Below are 23169 nucleotides of genomic sequence, written 5' to 3' on the forward strand. Positions count from 1 at the left end.
TGTGTGTGTGTGTTTTGGGCTTATAAGTAATTTTCTCGCAGAATATACTTGTTTTAAGTTTGTAGACAAAAAGTTCCAGAAAAGGCCTGGTCAGCAAGTCGTAAAAGTCAACTCCACCTCGTTAAATTTTTTCTAGTGGCGTTCAAAAGTTATTAATTTTGTAAATGGCATTCATCACCTATCATGTAAACTTTTGTTTGTAGAGGCTTTTAAAACGGCCCTGTCAGGCAACAAAAAAGAACAAGAGGAAACCTCCCTACAAAAGAGTGCTTACCTCTCTGGTGGCCTGTGTCATATTTCTCCTCAGTTCCAATACTACGGTCTCCGTAACTGTTTTTGCTTTGGACATTTACAGGAGTGTCGGATTCTTGTGCCGTGGTTCCATCCTCTTGCTCCTACATCACTAAAGGCTCAAGTAGTTCAACGTCATTGTTACGCTTCTCTGCCTTTTGGCTCAGATCAACTGTAGTATCTGCTCTCATCAGTTACCAAGTGGTAGGGCTGTGGTACTGTTCCTGATCCATGGCGGTGGATTAGGGGTGTGGCGGTGGCTATGCAAATCCACTTGGTGTAATGGTAACCTGGACGATTAGTATCGGGGAGGACCAAAACCGGACTGCTCGACGAATGGAGGGCTCTTATTAGGCCTCCTTTAGAGAGAGCCAGAAGAGTTGCCTCCTGATAGGAATTGTGAAAAGACTAATTATTTATGCTTTAGAGCAGTTGTTGGTGAAGATGGATTACTCAATCTAGTCCTTGATCTTCTGGCCTAGATTTGTGTATTTCCTGTTCCCGTAACACTTTTCCCCCTTTCCCACTGGCTTGGGGGGGCGGTTAGTTCTTTCTCCGATGTAATTGGGTAGGAACGAGGCGAGTAGTGGTGGAGCCTTAGTGGTAGGGGCGCTCCCTAAGCTCTCAAAGTTCCATGCCAGAGATATGGCTGCACTGGTCTAGCTGGGGGTCGGGGTTGGAGAAAGCCCAAGGTGTATGTGCCCCTGGAGTTGCAGCCCAGGGGTGCCATTATCTCACTGTGATGAACATCACTTTTCAGTTATGGCACCAAGGCCATTGCACTTTGACACACTTTTTCACACCTGCTTCTAGGGCCACGCCTTTTGGCTGGGACCAGAGGAATTTTTGATTCCTGGCCAAAGGGCCGGTCATTGTATTGCACAATGGCCACTTTGACTTCCTTTTCTCACTTCCTTCTCCCCACTTCCTTTTATTTATTGAACCCCATGTTTGTCCCTTTTTTTTGTATTCTTTGTTTGATGTGTACATGTTTTTCACTCTGTGACCGGTAGGGTGTAGGTCCTCGGGCCTGCCCTGAAAATCTTGGGAGGGGGTGAATATGGCCTGGCTTGGTTCGCCCTCTTTCATGGGGTCTCCCTTCGGGGGAGCCCACCTAGTACTTAAGTGGGTCTGTTTCGGCAGACCCTCCAGAGAAGGGGATCTGTCTGGTTTCGGCAAGACGGGCCATAGTGAGTACCTCAGTCCCTGTCTGAAGCCTAATTCCCAGGTTGATCAGGGTAAGGTCCTTCTTTTGGAGGACCATAGTACACCCGTTGCAGGTTTTGTGTGTGCACTTTTTTCACACCGGGTGAATGTTTTGGGTGTATTTCACACGCCACAGGTTTTTAAAAAAAGAAAAAAAAAAACACCATTGTTGCCAAGGTGAAGGCCTTTTTTTTTCTTTTTTTTTTTTTTGCTTTAATAAATGTAAGTGTTTCCATCAAGAGAACAGTAAAACCTGCTTTGCTGCTTATGGATTATGATGGCTTGTTCCCATAAATTTAACTACTGTGTATATACAGTGGTTAAAATAAGTATTGAACACGTCACCATTTTTTTCTAAATATTTTTCTAAAAGTGCTATTGACATGAAACTTTCACCACATGTCTGTAACAACCCCTACATACAAAGAAACCAAAACAAATATGTTCAGAAATGAAGTAGTGTAATGAAATGGATTGACACAAGGAAAAAGTATTGAACGCATGAAGAAAGGGAGGTGCAAAAAGGCATGGAAAGCCAAGACACCATCTGAAATCTATATAAAGGTGTCTCATTACCAAGGTGTCCCACAAGAAACCTCTCATGATGGGTAAAAGCAAAGAGCTCTCTCAAGACCTTTGTAAACTTATTGTTGCTAAAAAATACTGATGGCATTGGCCACTGAAGGTTTTCCAAACTTCTGAATGTTCCAGTGAGCACTGTTCGAGCCATTTTCCAGAAGTGGAAAGAACAATAATTTCACCATAAACCATCCACAACCAGGTGCTCCTTGTAAGATTTATGACGAGTGAAAATAATTTTTAGAAGAGTTGTCCAAGAGGCAAGGACCACTTTTGGAGAGCTTCAGAAAGGCCTGAAATTAGCAGGTACAATTGTTTCAAAGGAAACAATAAGTAATTCACCGTGGCCTGTATGCACACTCACTATGCAAGATTCCTATGCTGAAGAAAAAGCATGTTGAAGCTCGTTAAAGTTTGCTACACAGAATTTAGACAAGCCTGTGAAGTACTGGGAGAGTGCAGTCTGGTCAGGTGAGACCAAAATTGAACTCTTTGGATAACCTAATACACACCATGTTAGGAGGTCAAATGGCACTGCACATCACCCCAAAAATGCCCCATTACCAACAGTGAAGTTTGGAGGTGGGAACATGGTGTGGGGCAGTTTTTCAGGATAAAGTACTGGCAGACTTCATGTTATTGAAGGCAGGATGAATAAAAATTATTTACGAAGAGATTCTTGATGGAAAAAAAACTGCCATCTACCAGGATGATAAAGATGAAACGAGGGTGGACATTTCAGCAAGACAATGATCCCAAACACAAAGCCAAGGAAACTCTCAATTTGTTTCAAAGAAAGAGAATAAAGCTCCTAGAATGGCCCAGCCAGTCGCCTGAATTGAATCCAGTAGAAAATCTATGGAAAGAACTAAAGATCAGAGTTCATAGAAAAGGCCTATGGAACTTTCAAGATTTGAAGACTGTGTGGAAGAATGGGCCAAAATCACACCTGAGCAATGCATGTGACTAGTTTCTCTATACAGGAGGCGTCTTGAAGCTCTCATTACCAACAAAGGATTTTGTACAAAGTATTAAATACATTTCGATTAACGTGTTCAATACCTTTTCCCTGTGTCGTCCATTTTATTACATATAACTTAATTTCTGAACTTATCTGTTTTGGTTCCTTTGTATGGCTGGCATGGGCTGTTACCAACATGTGGTGAAAATGTAATACTAACAGCACCTTTAGAAATAAATTTACCTAGAAAAGTGGTGGCGTGTTCAATACTTGTTTTACCTACTGCGTGCGTGCGTGTACACACACACACACACACACACACACACACACACCGGGTAACACAAGTATAGAACACGTATGTGTGTGTGTGTGTGTATATGTGTGTATATATATATATATATATATATATCTATGTAAGGTGCGATAGCACTGCACTTTGTTATTTTACATTTTATACAAATTCATTTGTTTTAAATGCTGGCTGTTTAGTGGGGAATAGTGTGATAGTGCAGAAGAATATTATTATAATTGTATTCATAATATTGGTCTTTGCCTTCCGTAAAACTATTCCCCCAGAATTTTGCCCTTCAAGAAACTCACTTGCTAGGTAACAGAATATTGGTATTTAAAGCTTTGACGCAAACTCATCATCATGTAATTTATTTGAATTATGTCGGGGGTGAGTGTGCTCATAAAAAATCTCTCAACGTTTGCCCCATTGACTTCACATTGGAACCAGAGGACAGATGGGTACTTGTGATGCATGTGAATTCTGAAGGTCTGGCAATCATAATTTTGGGTCTTTACCCGTAGTCACTACTGTGTTATCTACTGTTGGGCAACTGGCACTCTACTTTGGAACAGGCCAGATCCTCCTGTTTTTACTGTGGCACCGGTCCTCTAATGGACAGATTCCAAACCATGCATACATCTCCTTATGATCCAATAAACTGAGCAACAGCCTATGATCCAGTTACTATGTGGATTGGCTTTAAATCCACCCAAAAAGCATATACCTGCCATTCTACTTTGCACTGTTCTCTAGCCTGCATATAGACTTGGCCTTCACCCCTCCAGGGGTCCTTCGTTTTGTCACCATATTTCCAAATCCTGCCCTGAGGTTTACTACCGCTTTAAATTAACAAACATGTTATACTTCTCTCCTCTCTGCAAAGTTTTTGTGCAGAGTGCCCCGATCCTCCTCTTTTGGACTCCCCCAGCGGCAGTCCTGGCTCCTCCCTGTATCGAGTGCAACCTCAGAGACCTGCTTTCCAAGGGGGCACTCATGCGGGCGTGCTCTGCTGGGCTCGTCCCAGTCGATAGAACGATCGGGTTCAAGTAAGTAAAAGAGGGGTTCTGGGGGGTTGCTGCACTACAGAAGGGTTTTCACCTTAATTCATAGAATGCATTAAGGTGAAAAAACACAAGGGTTTTGTCGTGGAAAAACCACTAGGCCTTACGTTAAGCGCCCTTTTAGCCCTTTGGTATAATGCATGTTTAAACTACCCGTGTCTCCCGCATTTCCCCAATTAAACGTACATAGTCACCTTCTTAGCTCCACTGCTCCTCTGCCTTGCCCTCACGGGCACAGGCACCTTTTATTCATCGGCAACAAAAGGAAGAAGGTTTTCATACCCAATTCAACCCAAGTGCACTCTGCTAGAGCGCTCCTTGGTTAAATCGGACACAGGGAGACAGATAATCTATAAAACACACAATAACATTTCCACAACAGTTTACAACCCCTTTTAAATGTATTTGTGACTTTAGATGCTCTCAGGGATGTTTATTAATCAGATTAAATCTAGGTCGTTTCCCTTAGACCCAAGGAATAAAGATTTGGCAATCCTTACTCCCGTTTAGTTGGTGCACCCTTTTTAATACCTGGGTATTTACATGGACAGGGAGGTGCATAATTCTTCACTATTAACCTCACTCCCATTCTACAACCGGCGAAGACCAGGTTTAATCCCTGGTCCACAATTCCACTAAAATTCATGGGAAGAATCAACAAGATCTTGCAATGTTATTCTTTCAATTCAGTTTCTGTATTTAGGGATTCCATCTGCCTACAGAACTGAGTTGTAAGTATTCTTTTACCCACTCTGAAAGCCACTTTGCTGCATTTGCTTATTGTATTTGACAGCCTTCAATAAATAAAACGTAAAATTAAACCCTCCAATTTCTCCTTTTCTTATAGGAATGATCTTTCAGCTGCTTTGGATAGCATGATGAATTGTTTCAAGAAGTACAAGTGCTGTCCAATGGAGTATGCCCTACTGTTAAAGTTGGTAGAGATGGGAGAATCTGACCTGCTGACTAAAGGTATGTGCATATGCTGTATAATGACTTCTTTAAAATTCCCTATTTTCATTTATTTATTTTTTTGTCCCCTGCATTATGGTTTATTGCTGCCAGTCTGATGGTCAACTAGCCTTGTATATCTATCCCCTGAGACTATTTATGTAAAGTTCTTTTCTCCAAGGTGAAACATTCCTGGTTTTATGAGATAATCTATATAAATGTACACAGTAGGGTAGCAGGGATTGAAACAAATCGCCATTTTGGCTAATCCAGTTGGTCTCTCCACTTACATTCTTGGCTCTGATCTATCAGCGATGTAGTCACATTCCTCTGCATTGCAACAAGGAGAGTCTGACCACATCTCATGTTATAAAGTGTATGAAACGCAACAGGTCTTTTCTCTGTTCTTGGATAGAGTGATGTTTTTGTTGCCGTTTACCTTCTATGGAGATTCACTCTTCATTTGCCCTGGTGACAATCACGAGCGGAAAACACAAAATATTGTCACAGAACAGGTCAAGAAGGGAGATCTTCCAATAGACACCCTTTTTCCAGTGATAGCTGTTAAGTCGGGATTTCCCCTCCCTTTAAGATATTTCTCAGTTTCTGTTCTGTCTACAAAACAGGAAGTAAAGGAAAATGTCTCACAAAGCCATTCCCTACCCTATAACTTAAAAAAAAAAACTTTTTTAGGCTTTAGCATCTACAAACTATGGGATATTTTTATTTATTTTCTGGACATTGACACTTTTAACACGTTTTGAGGACCAGTGACACTAATACAGTGATCAGTGCTAAAAAATATGCAGTCACTATACTAAAAGACACTGGCTGGAAAAGAGTTAACATCAGGGGCAATCAAAGGGTTAAATGTGTGCCTGACTACTGTGGGGTAGGTGCTTGTAATAGGAGAAGGCATGAATCGGTGCCCGTGCTTATCAGAAACACAGGATCCATGCCTTCTGTACTGACAGAACAGCGATCTGCCTTATTTACATGGGCATACCACTGTTCTGTCTGTGTACCGAATGATCGGTAGGTGCCAGCGGACATTGAGGTCACCGCACCCACTGATCAGCTCCCGCTGTGTCTAATCATAGCAGGAGCAGGCTGGTGGCAACGGCACGGGTGCCTCAGACCCAAAAGTGAACCATCATGTACTAGGTACGTGATCATGCGCCGCCATATATTTATAGTATAGGGTCAGCAAGCGGTCAACAGGTGAAAGTAGTGAAGATATCAGGAGATATGTTTAGCGGGGAGTGAATTAGCCCATTATCCATTGAAAACTGAGGTGTAAGTTTCATTTAGACTGGCATTTGAACTGAATGGTTCATTGACCACTAAAAGGAGCATGTCTACCGTGTATTATGGCATTGTTGAATGGAGGTCCATGCAGATGAATAGTACATGCTCTGTACATTTGTTATCCATCAGTCAAGTTTTAGTTTATACTCATCAGGCTTGCCTCTGATAAGGATAATGAAGGTTAATTAACCCTTAAGAAATCATCTTGCAGAAAGTGGAGCCTGACCCTGGCATCGCCCACCTACACGGTCTCTTATGTTCAAACATGACAGCTTAGAGCACATATGTCAAACACAAGGCCCACGGACCGTATCCGGCCCTCCAGGCCATTTGATGTAGCCCTCATACTTCTGCGGCCGCAGCACCCCCTCGCCTCCACCTCCCCTGGTCCCAGCATTCAGCAGCCTCTGACAGCTGACTCCAGCTCTCATCTAGTCTTAAGTACCATACTCACTATTAGATTTTCTGCAGATTTTTGTCTTAAAGCGGGAGTCCGTCGGGACTCCGCGTTTTTTTTTTTTTATTAAAGTCAGCAGCTACAAATACTGCAGCTGCTGACTTTTAAAATAGTGACACTTACCTGTCCAGCGCGCCCGCGATGTCGGCACCCGAAGCCGATCTCTAGATCGACACTCGAGTGCTGCCGCCGCCATCTTGGGTATGGGAATCAGGAAATGGAGCCTTTCGGCTTCATTTCCCGGTTCCCTACTGCGCATGCACGAGCCGCGCTGCGCAATGAGGACGGTCCCCGCTGCCTCTGGGATCTGTGTGTTTCCCAGCAGGCAGCGGGGCACTTGCGGAAGGGGGCGGGCACTTGCGGAAAGGGGCGTAATGTACGCCCCTTTCCGCAGAGAGATAGCCCGGAAGTGGGTGCAGTTACCTGGATTATCCAGGTAACTGCACCCCCCTCCCCCCTGAAAGGTGCCAATTGTGGCGCCGGAGGGGGGGGAGGAATACGATGAGCGGAAGGTCCATTTTAGGGTGGACCTCCGCTTTAAGATTTACCAAAACCACATAATGGAAGAGCCTGCCTGATTGCATACTAATTGAAATTCTTAAGGTTTGACCTCATATTATATGGTTTGGTTAAATCTGAAGACAAAAATCTGCAGAAAATCGAATAGTATGTATGGGGTCTTACAGATAGAACTGGCCCTTTAAGGAGGCGACCATATTGCTGGTGCTGCCCGCAATGAAATTGAGTTTGACATCCCTGGCTTAGAGCATGGAACCTTAAACCTTCCGAACAAGGGGCCAGTTCACTACCTGGGAGACCTTGACGGGCTCAGACTGTATACAGTGGGAGTTTAAAATACCCTGGGGGGTGTAAACTGAGCTCCAAGGTCGATGACTTGTGGGAGTAAAATGTGCCTCAAGGCTACTGAGCAGTGGGAGTAAAGAATGACCTAACATTTGCGACTAGTGGGTGGAGGAATAATACTCCCTACTTAAAGAGGAAGTAAACTTCCATTACTGACTTTTACCTATAGCCTAAACGTGCACAGTTCAGGAGATATTTACATTACATGCAGCTGGTGAAATCACTGGCGCATGAGCTCTGAAGGAACGGGCACTGCATGCGCCGGGAGTGACTTTATTGCGGTTTCGGCCAGTCACAGAGCCAGGGCCCACGAACCCAGACTAAAGATAGGTGAAAATGGGAGCCCCTGTGACACTGGAATGGCTTTGTTTTTATGTAAGTTTCACATAATGTGCTAGTATGATCTCAAGGTGAGAAACTTTGCAGTAGATCGACAAAATGATTGTTTGCTCATGAAAACTATATATCAGGAGGCAGGCTGCTAGACGTACTGAAACGTTAGATTTTGGGTTCACATACACTTTTAAAGAAGGCCCCTGCTAAGCTCTGATAATTGACTAGCAATTTTAGTCCTCCTTCGACCACAGAAGGTTGACTTCATTTATGTGATCATTAAATTTGTACAATGTAAGTGGTTACTCCTAACAATTCCAAAGAGCCAAAGTAGAAGTCTAATTGTTTGGCCCAACAAAGCCTAATTCTTGTCATCTCAATGCTACTCAGTCATATCTAATCTGCTAGGTTTAGATCCTTTTTTTTTTTTTTTTTAAATATAAAGGGAAGTGTTTATATGTGAAGCCTATGATAAAAAGCTTTTTTTTTTCTTGTATTTGAAGCTCTTAGAAAATTTAGCAAACCTTTAATTACAAGCCTTCCCATAGTGCAGCCTTTTTATTGTGGGAGTCCGCGGTTTCAGCCGACATTTCAACAAAGGCTAATGAATGACAGGTATTATGCTCACAATATTATCCCGATGCCCTCCCATGTTTTCCCGAATAATGAATTAAACCATCAGCGGCCATACTTCATTCTAACTAGAGACCCTTTTGAGGAACGTTCTCTGCAGCTTTTGTGTATAATAGCCATACATTTTGTAATTGATCTGTAAGTGAGAATCACCTTTTCTTTCAGAGCAGGCACTGCTGTGGGCACCGTGATTTTCTCCTCTTTCCCTGGGATTGTATGAATAGCCGCTTTCTGATTTTCATACCTTTTTTATTTTATTTTTTTAAGAAGTGAGCTTATTTTTTTTTTTTTTTTTTTTTTTCATTTTTCTAGGTCATTATTTCTTATTTTAACAAAGTATTCTCTTGAGATCCCACAGCTGTCATGTTAAACATATATTAGTTGTCTGGCAGTGCATGGGCATGTGCAACGCAACTTTACATGCAAAACGCTCCTACGTGGTCTTTTTGCTAAGGATGGACAGGGCATGTTTAACCACTTCCATACCAGGCCTATTCTGGCAAGCCTCTCCTGCATGTAAAAAATCATATTTATTTTGCTAGAAAATTACTCAGAACCCCCAGAAATTATATATTGGTGGTTTTTTTGCGCTCACCCTAGGGAGTAAAATGGGGGTTGTTGCAACTTTATATCGCATGGTATTTGTTCAGCGATTTTTAAACCTTTTTTTTTATTATTTTTTTTTAGGGGAAAAAAAATGTCATGATTAATAAAAAAAAAAAACTAAAATTAGCCCCATTTTTTTTTTTTTTATGAAAGATGCTGTTACGCTAAGTAAATAGACACCTAACAGGTTTTGCTTTAAAATTGTGCACACTCGTGGAATGGCACCAAACTTCGGTACTTCTCCATAGGTTACCGGTTCAGAGTTGGAGGAAGGTCTTGGGCTCTCGCGTTAACGTTCACAGCAATACCTCACACATGCGGTTTAAACACTGCTTACATATGTGGGTGCGACTTACGTATGCGTTCGCTTCCCAGCCTTTCCTGTTGAAAAAACGGCAGTGTTTACATCTGCCGAGGCCGAACGTGATGTCATAGTGTCTGTTAAACTTCCACCATGCCAATCGTATAGGTGAGCCGGTAAAAGCACCGGAGAGTGGGGGGGGGGGGGGGGGGGGGGTGTACGTCCCCTTCTCTAGAATGCATTAAGATTAAAAAAATAAAAAAAGTCGGCCTTTTCCACCCCTGGTGATTTATGATTCAACATAAAAGTATTAAAGCAACACAGAAGGTCAGCATGACAAGCCAGGTAACTAGCATGTCCAAAATGAGAAGTCAGGAATAGCAACCTCAAGACCTGAATTTGTAAAGAGACCCTTTTCCCCCGATAATTTTTTTTTCCCATGCTATATATGCCTCTTTGTGATCATACATTAAAACTGACTGTCTGCTCATTCCTGTTTCAGGTCTAATGTCAGGGGCAGACAGCGTGCTGCCACTACTGTGACGCTGCACATGAATCCCACGCATGTGCGTGTTATCACCAAGCTGGCCACTCCAGACTGTGCCTCTGTCCTGTCAAGTGAGGGAGCTACTGCAGAGGCATTTCACATAGCAAAAGCAAGGGAAAGAGCAGCAGAGGACCAGCCGTTTGGGGGTTCTGACACTCCCGGAAATGTCAGATTCCCTTCAGATTTTTAAAGCTTATATCTATAAACACACACACACACACACACACACACACACACACACACACACACACACACACACACACACACACGAACTTTAATGGCATCCCAGTCTTAGTTCGTAGGGTTCAATATTGAGTTGGCCCACCCTTCACAGCCATAACAGCTTCAACTCTTCTGGGAAGGCTGCCCACAAGGTTTAGGAGTGTGTCTATGGCTATGTTTGACCATTCTTCCAGAAGCGCATTTGTGACAAGAAGGCCCGGCTCAGTCTCCCCTCGTATTCATCACAAAGGTGTTCTATTTGGTTGAGGTCAAGACTGTGCGGGCAAGTCAAGTTTCTCCACCCCAAACTCGCTCATCCTTGTTTTAATGGACTTTGCTTTTTGCACTGGTGTGCAGTCATGTTGGAACAGGAAGGGGCCATCCCCAAACTGTTCCCACAAAGTTGGTAGCATGAAATTGTCCAAAATGTCTTGTTATCCTGATGCCTTAAGAGTTCCCTTCACTGGAACTAGAGGGCGAAACCCAACCCCTGAAAAACAACCACACACCATAATCCCCCCTCCACCAAATGATTTGGACCAGTGCACAAAGCAAGGTCCATAAAGACATGAATGAGCAAGTTTGTGCAGGCCAGTCCAGTTCCTCCACCCCAAAGTCCTGACCTCAACCTGATAAAACACCTTTGAGGTAAATTAGAGTGGAGTCTGTGAGCCAAGCCTTTTTCGTCCAACATCAGTGCCTGACAAAGGGGTCCTACGGGGCCCTAAAACATTGCACTTATCCCTGTATGTGATCTCTCTACAATAAAGAAACCTTTGGACGTTGATGGTTGACCAATGGTGTGCTGGCGAATAAGTACACTTGATATTTCCAGGACCCAGCTGATAATCGTTGCAGCACCCACCATTTTATGAGTCTTGTTTGCCAGGAACGTGTGCGATAGAAATATTGTTAGGACAACATCAGTGCCAGACCTCACAAATGCACTTCTGGAAGAATGGTCAAACATTCACATAGACACACTCCTAAACCTTGTGGACAGCCTTCCCAGAAGAGTTGAAACTGTTATAGCTGCAAAGGGTGGGCCAACTCAATATTGAACCCTAGGGACTAAGACTGGGATGACAGCTCAAATCACATGACAAGTTGCAGCCTTTTGTCGTTGATCGCACTGTTAAAATTGGTGCAATGCCGACTTTGTGGTACCGCACTGATTTTCAGAAGTAGTTTCTGCACTACTTTTGGATATGTTGGGTGCGACTTGAATAGACATCTTGTGCATGAAGCCGCACAGATGTCTTCCATGTCACACCCAAAGTTGCAGTGACATGTCGCAGTTTCAAAGCCGCAGTCAATGTGAACGGGGGCTAAAGCTGGCTGTACACTTTATAGATTTATAAATCGAACAGATTCCCCCATCCATGCTCACAGTGCGGATGGATGACTCTCCCAATGGGGGCTATTGTATTTTGACAGGCGCCGCCACCAGCTGTGAGAATATCCTAACAATGATGAATGCAAGCACTGTTCAGCCAGCAGTTTTCTACCGAACTTCTGCAAAAGTTGATTGAAAAATGTAATTTTGTAATTATGGGTGCTGCCCATAGTGCCCCCTACAGAACAAAGTTTGGCCAATGCAGCATGAAAGGGCAAATTTCATTGTGCCCATGAGCAGCTTAAAAGGGGAATTCCTTCACATTAGAAAGATATTGGGGGTGATTTACTAAAACCAATCGTCTGTTTTTTTTTTTTTTTTGTCAATACCTAATTGAAGAAGCTATAGTTAAGTCGCACCAGATTTTTCACTCTCCAGTTTTAGTAAATCAAACCCCATTGTCTCACTTCCTGTTGAGTCTGCAGGACATGAAATTTCCCCTTCCCTTACTGTATCCAAAATGAAAAAATGGTTTAGCTTTGGGTAGAGCTGCACGATTAATCATCAAGAATCGTTATTGTGATTTTTTTTTTTTTTTTTTCCCCCTTGCGATCTTGACAAAAGTATTTCCAGATTCTTTCTATGCAGAGAATTCTCTCTGCTCTTCTGAAGCCACAGCAGTCAAAAGAAAGGGAAAAAAACTGGGCAGTCTGCCAAGAATCACAACATTCTTTAGTAGTGGAACTTAAGTATAAACATTGTAACAATTTGTCAAAGGAATAGACTTGTGTGTAAATGAAGAAAGTTTAACCACTTAAACACTAAACTTTTTTCTGACATTTGTTGGTTTCAAGTAAAAATCTTTTTCTTTTTTTTTTTTGCTAGAAACTTACTTAGAACCCCCAGATGTTATATATAGTTTTTTAGTAGAGACACTAAAGGATACAATGGTGGTTGTTGCAATATTTTATGTCACATGATATTTGCGCAGTGGTCTTTCAAATGCAATTTTTTTTAAATTTTTTTTTTTTTTAAATGTAAAAACTAACCAGTAAAGTTAGCCAATTTTTTTTTTTTTATATATAATGTGAAAAATTTTATGTCGCGAGAATCGCAATCTTTTTATTCTAAGCAAAAAAATTGCGATTCTCATTTTGGCCCGAATCGTGCAGCTCTGGCGTTGGGTATACTTTAACATTGTGACAGAGTCTCGTTAAAAGGATTCAAGCTGCTTTTGTCGTTGACCTTTGGGCTCTACTTCTCTTGAGAAATCCTCTATATGCAGCAGTCTGTGCCCTGCCTTTTTGAATGGATTATTCATGGGAATATATGAAGAACTTTCATATTGCTTTTTGTTTTTTCGTTGACTTCCTGTTTTAGAAGTTTGTTTCTTCGGGGTGGAAATCCCCTTTCTGCTTTGGACTCCTTAAGAAAAACCCATAGAGATTCTCCACCCCTAAAGTCAGGAACCTGGGCCAAAGATCTTAACCACAGCATCTTCTCCTGGGGATGTTTGGTAATAAACAACGAGCTTATTCCAAACACTTCCTATCATGGGTTGACAATGCTCTGTTTCTGACTCCCAAGTTTTTTTTTTTCCTCTTGCATTGTCACACAGCATTTTGATGGGAACTACAAGTGGTCCTTTCAACACAAAGTACGCAGACGTGGTCCGCTGTTGTCACCATCACGAGACACATCTTAAGAGATTCAATGCAGCCATCTCTGAAGAGCATGTAGACAAAAAGTGGCTACAATTAGGCTGTTTGGGTAGAAATTGAGATTTCAGTTTAATTTAAAATGGTCCAAATAACTGATCTGTGCCACACAGTTGCTAGTTGTCACAGTTCTTGACTTTCTGCATGTACACCTGTTGCACCATAAAATTAAAACGTACGCTCCCCTAATGTTTGAGCTATAGAGTTTCTTGACCAGGCTGTTTTATTTAAAGTGGTTGTAAGCCCTTACATATGCCCAATGAAGGGACTAACCTACCCTATACACAGAGATGAAACAAATCCTCCTAAATAAGTTGTACCTGTCTTCTCTGCAGCCGTTCATAGTGTTGAATTGATAAGCTTGTCTGAGAGTTGAGTAAAAAAAAAAGGGGGGTGGAGAGCTGAAGTTACACTCTGCAGAGCGCAGTGAGGAGAGTTTTGAGAGCTGATTGGAGGGAAAAGACGCACCCCACTCCACACAGCTTACAGATCCAGAGCTAAGGCTGTCATTCTCCCCGTCGCCATTTTTTCTCTTGGTGTCAGGAAAACTTGTCAGTGATTCATGCTGATAGCAGAGGAGCAAGGAAGTAGACAGAAATGACGCCAAGTGCTCTGATTAGATACAAGTATACAATAAAGAGGGATGTGCTTTGTTCATATTTTATGTCGTAGGTGTACAACCACTTGAAGGAACATTAGTCAGTGGACTGAGCCCTGCCACCCGTGTTCCCAAAACAGAAAAAAAACTATTACAAAGTTTTTCTTTACACTGAATGTATTTATCATGATTTAAAACATTTCAAAAATTACAAAATACAACTTTTTTTTTCTTGTCTCGCAACAGCTGTGGATTTCATAAGTAACGCACTAGGGGAAAGGTTTATGCTCAACAACCTTTTATTTGTCTTCATCGAATTAGGAAGGTACGAGGAGGCCCTGAAGATTGCGGAGGTGAGGCAGCTAACTATAGTTCTTTAATCGCAATGTCATTTGTGCGAGATGTTTAATTGGAACACACTTAATATTTTAACCTCTAATTACACTTCCTCTGATTTATATTAATAGAATTTAGTTATATTAATGGGAATGAGGGTGGAAAAAAAAAAAGATACATTTAGTTCTGCTAAATATGTACAGTTTTATCACAGTAATTATAGATCAGGAGACACGGTTTCATCTGCGCGTAGGATCTGTCTCTTACATGTGCGGAATGCGGTCAGGAATTAAAACAAAAGTGATATTTGCATAATGAATCTGCAGTCGCGGAACAATTAAATTAAAGCGCCATTCCTGGGTGTAAAGTTGCTTAATCCTCCTTCCTTCCGAATTCTTTGTTGTACTTAAAAGCTCTGGAATTTAATTTGTGGCTGTCCTTGCTAAGATTTATTTGTAATGCTTGTCTTCGAGTTAATCAGCCAAACAAGTGCTGTCTGCTAGTGTTTGGCATTTTCATTTAACATTCCCCCCCCCCTTTATATTTTCCCCTGTTTTCTGTCCCCTCCCGCTGTAGTAAGCAGCTTAGAGGAAGGGGTAGGTGACAAACTTTGTCTGTTAAGGCTTAGTATAATTCGTCTGGAGTTGATTGAAATTTTACCTCCTGAAACTGATAAGTCGAAAGAGAACAGGAATGTAAGAATAGGCAGACAACTCCGTATTTTTATTACATATTAACCCATTGCATAGTCAAGTCTGCTGAAAGTTTGCAGTCAGTAGATGGAGTCCAAGGAAGGTCGATGCTGTTCTTTAACCACTACTCACCTAAGACTAAAACAAATCTTAACTACTTCAATACCAGCCATTTACAACACCCCCTTCCTGCCCAGGCCAATTTTCAGCTTTCAGTGCTGTTGCTGTTTAAATGACAATTGCACGGTCATGCTACACTGTACCCAAACATAATTTTTATCATTTTGTTTCCACAAATAGTTTTTTTTTGGTGGTATCTGATCACCTCTGCATTTTTTTATTTTTTGCTAAAGAAATAAGAAAAGTTTTTCCTTTTTGTTTCTGTTATAGAATTTTGTAAATAAGTAAATTTGTTTCCTTCATTGATGGGCACTGATAAGGCGGCACTGACGGGCACTGAAAAGGTGACACCAATGAGGTGGTACTGATAGGCGGCACTGATGGGCAGTGATGGATGGTACTGGTGAGCACGGATAGGCGGAACTGATGGCACTGGCAGGCTTTGGGGATGGGCACTGATTGGCATTTCCCTGGTGGTCTAGGGTGGCATACCTGGTGGTCCAGTGTGGTGGCAATCTCTGGTGGTCCTGGGTGGGCATCCAAGGGGGGGGGCTGCGCTGATAATCAGCACAGACCCCCCTGTCAGGAGAGCAGCCGATCGGCTCTACTCACGTCTATCAGACGCGAGTGAGGAAAAGCCAATAAACGGCTCTTCCTGTTTACATCGTGATCAGCCGTGATTGGACACGGATGATCACATGGTAAAGAGCCTCCATCAGAGGCTCTTTACCAAGATCGGTGTAGTGGTGTGTCAGACTGACACACCACCGTTCGCTGCGATGCACTCCCCCACAGGCGCGTGAGAGTGGTCGTTCTGGCGGGACGTCATATTACATCCACACAGAATGAGAGCCACGATGCCCAGCCGTCATTTGATGGCCTACAGGCGGGAAGTAGTTAAAGTGGTTGTAAACCCCCCCCCCCCCCCCCCGAGACATTTTTACCTATAGGGAAGCCTATAAATAAGGCTTACCTATATGAACTGAAAATATCTCTAAACGTGTGCCATATAGGAGATATTCACGTTGTAGTGCGCCAATGATGTCATCTGCGCTTGTGAAGTGAAGAAACGGCCCTCTGTGCCATTTCTTTCCCAGCATGTACTGCCCTGAAAGGAGGAGGGGCATAGAATGGATGCTTCCACCAGCGGGGACATCGCAGGCTTCGTTTGCAGGTGAGTGCAGCATAATGAGCTAGTATGCATCATTAGGCTTTTACTTTGCATGGGAATAAAGAGGAAGTAAAACCCATCAGGTATACACTTAGGGGGTCCATATCTGCGGGTGAGTGCACACCCTGGTGGGAAACTTTGGGGATTACAGTGGATATTTACATGTTTTCGAGAACCTGTGTATGGAATTTCCTTTTAAGGAATTGTTTTATTTTTCTTTCACTTGGAGCATACTTGGACTCGCACATTGGATTTTTTATTCTTTTTTTATTTTTTGTTGCATTCACAGCAGTTTATTATACACATTATATATGTTTTATTGTATTGATTCAGGTTTTTTACATTGTGCATTGTTTTATATACAGATAGGTCCATACAGGTCCAGGACACGGGCACAATTAAATTTTTTCCAGATATTTACTAAAACATGTTCAAGCTATAGTTATGTAGTGGATATGGGCTGAAAGTGCACACTTAGGTTTAATTTGAAGGTATGTACATCCAAATCAGAGGAAGGGTTTACTAACTACAGCTCTAAAGAATGGCCTATTTTCAAGGGACCACAAGTAATTGGACAATTTAATCAAAAGCTGTTTCATGGTAAGGTGTGGTCTACTCCTTTTTATTATTTCTTCATCCAATTAAGCAGGTAAAAGGTCTGGAGTTGATTAGAAGTGTGGTATTTGGATTTAAAATCTATTGCTGTGAACCTACATCATGCATTCAAAGGAGCTGTCCATGCAAGTGAAACAGGGCATTGTAGGGCCAAATCAACAATTCGGTGCATTCTGAGGAAAGAAGAACGCACTGGTGAGCTCAGTAACATAAAAAGGGCTGGACGTTCACGGAAGGCAACAGTGGTGGATGATCACAGGATCCTCTCTATGGTAAAGAAAAACCCATTCACAACATCCAGACAAGTGAAGGACACTCCCCAGGAGGTGGGCATATCATTTTCAAAGTTTACAATCAAGAGAAGACTTCACGAGAGCAAATAAAGAAGATTTACCACAAGGTGCAAACCGTTCATAAGCCTGAAGAATTGAAAAGCCAGAATAGACTTCGCCAAAATAACATCTAAAAAAGCCAGACCAGTTCTGGAATAGCTTTCTTTGGAGGGATGAAATGAAGATTAATCTGTACCAGAATGACATGAAGAAAGTGTGGAGAAGGCTTGGAAACGCCTCATGATCCGAAGCACATGGTGGAGCTTGCATGGCTTCCAGTGGTACTGGGTCATCGATGCTCATTGATGATGTGACAGAAGCAGCCGGATGAATTGTGCAGCGTTTAGAGATATACTGTCAGCCCAGATTCAGCCAAATGCAGCAAAGTTGATTGGACGGCCTTTCACAGTACAGATAGACAATGATCCAAAACACACTACGAAAGCAACCCTGGAGCTTTTGAAGGAAAAGTGTAATATTCTGCAATGGCCCAGTCAGTCACCTGATCTCAACCCGATTGAGCATGCATTTCACTTTCTGAAGGCAAAACTAAAGGCAGAAAGACCCACAAAGAAAGAACTGAAGACGGCTGCAGTTAGAGCCTGGCAAAGCATCAGAAAGGAGAAAACCCAGTCTTTGGTCATTTCCATGGGTTCCAGACTTTAAGCAGTCATCGCCAGTAAAGGATTCTCAACAAAATATTAAAAATGAACATTTTATTTGATTCTATTTGTCTAATTACATTTGAGCCCTTGAAAATGGGGGAACTGTGTATAAAAAATATATATGGACCTAACCGTATGCACTAGCACTTTTAAACAATAGGGTAGAGCAGTTTTTTAACTTTCCTCCTATTTTTTATGGTATTCTCGCACCATTAAGCTGCAGCTGTTAAGCTGTTTTTTGTTTTGGGATTTTTTGACACATTGGTCATTTAAATACATTATTCCTCAAATTGTAAAAAAAGAAATTAATAGACCCACACCCATCTAACAACTTGCACCTATCTGTCATCGTCCAATTGTGGATACTTTTTTGGAGTGTCTGCAGTTTGTTATAGGCGGTTAGATTATTTTCTGATCTTTCATTTATGAGTGACGGGCATTTAACCACATAACATTATCAGCCCCTTTCAGGGTGCTTCTTGCTTTGGCTTAACAATGTTTATAATCCATCTCAGAGGAAACAAACTATAAAACAATTCCTGGTTTTGAAGATCCGGAGATTATAATCACATTTTATCTTGATTGCCTTTCTTATGAATTATAGAATCGACAGGGAGTAGTATTTGATGTTGGAAGTGGAACACATTGAAGTAGAAGATATGATGAATTGAAAGTTACAATTTTCTTTATGGTCTGAGTAGGGATTGTAAATCAACGATTGTGCTGTGTGTATGTAATGTTTCCTGGGACTGATAATGTGACATATTTGAAAAAAAAAAAAAAACAGTTGTTTGGAAGGAAGTTGTCAGATCGAAACACAGGCTTTTTTGTGCTTTGTGATGCCTTTTGTTCATATGCTAATAGTCTTGAGTGTATTTTATGTCTTTGCATTGTTTAATCGCTTATTTACTGGAGTGATTTTTAAATACCCTTTCATCTTTGTGACTGCATATGCAGTCCTGGTTAGACAATAGAGTGAATTGGTGTAAAATTAACGATTGTCACTCATAAAGAACACTATCCCTTAATGACAGGTGAAAGTCATGAAGCCTGGTAGTAAATAATGCTGATTGTTGGTAGTAAAATTAAAGTGGACCTCCAGGCTAACAGCATTTGAAATGCACATGCTTTTTGCTTGGCCTGGCGAAAGAGTTGTCCTTCACATGTCATTTGCACAGTCAGACAGATGACGCGCATATTTTCTGGAGCAGCTATGTGGTTTCTTGTGTCACCTCTGCTTCTCCAATGTCATCATTGGGCAACAAATCCGCATTATCACCTCTGACCAGTGGTCAGGGAACGAGCTTGAGAGTAAAAGTAAGGATAGACCATTAGCAAAGTGATGATAGAGAGATGTTTGTACTGTTCTTGATCATACATCACATGCCTTCTTTTCATATACATGACTACTCCAGTTTTGCTTCCTCCTCCAGATTAACGGACTTTGCCCTGAAAAATGTAAGGTTTTGCCAAACTGGCATAACCCCTCCCAACTCACCAAGCTTCAGTTTTTTGTACTAGTTTCCTTGGATGATAAATGCCTCTGTGAAGTCTATGAAGATTCTGATCCTGATAGTCCTTTGCGTACTGGAGTGCCTAACTGTATGGTGACATATGGTCCAGTTTTGGCAGCTGTGCTACGCTGCCGACGGAAAGCGATATACTGTCCCAACAGTGTTTAAAAGGGATCAAGCAGTACAAGAACATTATTATGCTGCCAGCAGATGCAAGAGTGGACTCCATTTTGGTTTTGTGCAGGGGTTTCTTGCGATCAGGTGTGTTTGCTATTGCCAGACTCCTCTCAGCTGAGAGGCCTTCTCGTCTATCTGGTATCATAGGCCTGGTAGGCAGACTGATGCAGTTGGTGTGTGCCAAGCTCTCAAAGTCTGGGCTAAGCAATATGGTTAGTTCTAAAGAAGCAGATCCAGGGGATTCTGCTATTGGGTATTATCTGAATGATTTCTTGAGGGCCTTAGTTCCTCAGTTGATGACATAGAGAACTCTGTATGGCAGCTTTTCAGATTGAGTACCATGTCAGTCCATATTCTTTGTCTTAAGTGCTGGTTGGCAGAACTTCCTCGCAATAAGCTACTTGAGAGAATGACCTTTAACGACAAATATTTATTTAGGCCATCCTTCGATGCTTTCTTTCAGAAGGTGACTGTGGGTTAGCATACACTTTTATACCCCTGAAGAAGGCAAAATCATCAGGTCAGAAGTCAGGGCGGCCTTCCAAATCAAAGAAGCATTTTTCATAAGGAGATGTCTAGTTCCAAGCAGAAACCAACGGTCGTCTGGAATTGAAGGACTAGATGAAATTAGTTTACAGTGCGTGTCCAGAGGTTAGAAACTGGAGTTGTCGCCCCCCCCCCCCCCCCTCCAAGCTTTGTGTTTTAAGGGTCTGTTTGTGGTCATATAAAAGATGTTTTATTTGCAGCTCTAGAAATGCTGCTGTCTCAAGGGCACTGTCTTCTCTCCAGTGCTGGAGGGATGCAGAATTTCAGAATAGAGTTCTCCCAATCAGTGATTGCTTTGCTTTATTAGGGGGACTTCATGGCATTAGTAGATATCAAGGATTCCCTGCCTCATCAACAGTTTCTGGGGATGAAGGTAGAGGACCACCACTATCCGTTTGACATTGCCATTTTGTTTGCCCTTTACTGCCAAGATGTTTGCCAAAGTGTTTGCTCCAGGTCTGGGATTGTTGATAACCCAGGCTATGACCATAGTGGGATGCCTGGACAACCAACCTGCTTTTTAGAGAGTAATCAGACTTTGGCAACAAATGTCCATCTGGTGCATGTCCTGTAAAAGGTTTGGCTGGACAGTGAACTTTCAGAAGTCTGCCTTAATTCTAAAGCAACGTCTGATGTTTTTAGCACTGGACATGGCAAAGCTGCTTCTTATGCAGCAGAAATGCCTGTCCCTCTGCTCTCAAGGCACCGTTTACCTAATGTGGTTTCCTTGTTCCACCTGAATCCGGATACTGTGCCTTCTTTTTGTCCTAATCCTAAACAGCCTTTGGAGAAGGTCCTTCACTCGGATGGTAGCGCTGTGTGTGGCTTTTTCCCAATGCTACAGTTTAGTTTCAATAGGGTCCACGCAATGGTCTGCCTGCTTCTTGGTCCACTAATTTCAGGTGGATTTGTCAACCTTTCTCAGGCTCTGCAGTCTTAAGGACAAGGTTTTTCCTTTCCTGGTCAAGGAGCATTCCACCAAGTGTGTAATTGCTTCCTGTGTTATTCAGCATCAAGCTTCTGTTGTATTTTGTAAGGCTACTACCTGGTTTTCACACTTTGACACCGTTTTTCCAGGTAGATGTTCTCACCTCTGTGGATGCCATTTTTGTATGGAAGGTCTTGCAGACCGTTCTGTATGGAGTGTTCCTCTGTTGTCGACCCCTCATGTGCAGTACGTTAGGACAGCCCAAATAGTCATGAATATGAAGAAGTCCTTTGGTGTATTTCAAGTAAATGATTTTACAGGTAAACCAGAAACCCAAATCCCCGTTTTGCCTGAATCGATTTTTAAAGCAAAATTGTGGTTTACTCATTTATTACTTCCCTACTCTCCCACTGCTCCATTCGTTTAAAGGATATACCCCGGGCATGGGAGCATATGTAACTTGCTATATGCGACAACACCGGGGCTACTAAGTGCTGAACCACTGGTAGTTAATAGCCCTGTCAAAGCTTATTTACGCTCTTTTTTTTTTTTTTTTCCTTCTCCTGGTGGTTGAATGGAGCAGCGAGGAAATTAATCTACCATAAGTATAGGTGTTTGTGGAAGTGTGCATTAAAGTGATCCTTTTACTTTGCTCTACTTGGAGTTTAAGCTGGAAAAAATCAATATTTAAGATGTAAGAAGCCAGTATTTTATTTTATCAGCTGAATGGCACCTAAGATACAGTATGTGCTAGAAGTGCATTTATCCCTAAAATATCAGAGGGTAGTCCCAGACTTTTTGTGTAGTTCAGTAAAGCTGACATTTTTAGTTTTTGGTTAGTTTAGTTATTGGGTTCAGTCCTTTTTTTTAATCTGACCCATCTGAAAGATATGAGCATCCAGCTTTACACACCTGCTACAGCCTGTACATTTGAGCTTGCACATTTCCCAAGGCAAAAAGCTAGAAAATGTAGGGTACCTATTGGGCACAATTATTTCTAGATGTTCTCTATAAGATGGCAGATCTTCAGTTTTTGAGCTCAGTTCCAGTTTACTTTATCTCCAATTTTTATGTACTTCTCCAGATGGGCTCTCATTGAGGTGAACTTGATTCTTAATGACATATGTATCGCTGCGCGGGATGGATGGCTTCTCATGCAGTCAAGCAGGCAGGCTTGGTTGTTTGTAATTCACTCAGATGTAAGAGATGAGCTACAAATATGGACTGCTGTGCAAGCCAAGGAGATTTAGTTAATCTGACCTAGATGTTCTTTTGATGATTGAGACCCTGTCCTCTCGAAACAGTTCTCAATATCAAAATGAAATTCAAGGATATCTGGCGCTTAGCTCCTGCGTCCTCGCAATGACAGCCTTTTTCAATCAGCGAGGAACAAGAGGGAGATTTACTATATTAAGTTGTGAAGCTTTGCAGCTCTTTAGATCATTGGCATTTGAGTCTGCAATGATATTGAAAGTTGTCAGAGGCTATAGCTCCTGTCTCTTTGGGAGGAGGATTAACAAGAAGTGAGACCAACTTACTTTTCAATATCATTTTATTTCCTGCTTTTTTTTTTTTTTTTTTTTTTTTCCTGCTCAGTGCATTTATTTTACTATTTCACATAACTTTGGCATAGTACACATCTCTAGCCAGAAGATGAACAGTAGAACAGGGGTAAATATTTTAAAACCCAGTATCCGGGGTTATCTAATGCCAAAACCTTCGTTCGAGCTTTGAATAGGGGGTGGAAGGTTGGAACTCCTTTAAGGCTCCGTTCACAGTTCATGAGCTTCTTTTGGGTGACGGGAGTCC

General features: G+C 42.0%; 1 protein-coding gene across 1 annotated transcript in view; it reads left to right on the plus strand.

Annotated features, from left to right (window-relative positions):
* Positions 1 to 23169, plus strand: part of LRPPRC (leucine rich pentatricopeptide repeat containing) — a 313757-nt gene that overhangs the window by 207865 nt on the left and 82723 nt on the right. Inside the window, exons 25-26 of the mRNA XM_077485668.1 lie at positions 5238 to 5362; positions 14511 to 14617. Coding sequence (XP_077341794.1) covers positions 5238 to 5362; positions 14511 to 14617 — 232 coding nt within the window. The remainder of the gene's footprint in view (positions 1 to 5237; positions 5363 to 14510; positions 14618 to 23169) is intronic.

This window comes from Lithobates pipiens, unplaced genomic scaffold (assembly GCF_037356315.1).
Source record: "Lithobates pipiens isolate NorthernLeopardFrog02 unplaced genomic scaffold, aLitPip1_a1.2 Scaffold_18, whole genome shotgun sequence".
Lineage (NCBI taxonomy): Eukaryota > Metazoa > Chordata > Amphibia > Anura > Ranidae > Lithobates > Lithobates pipiens.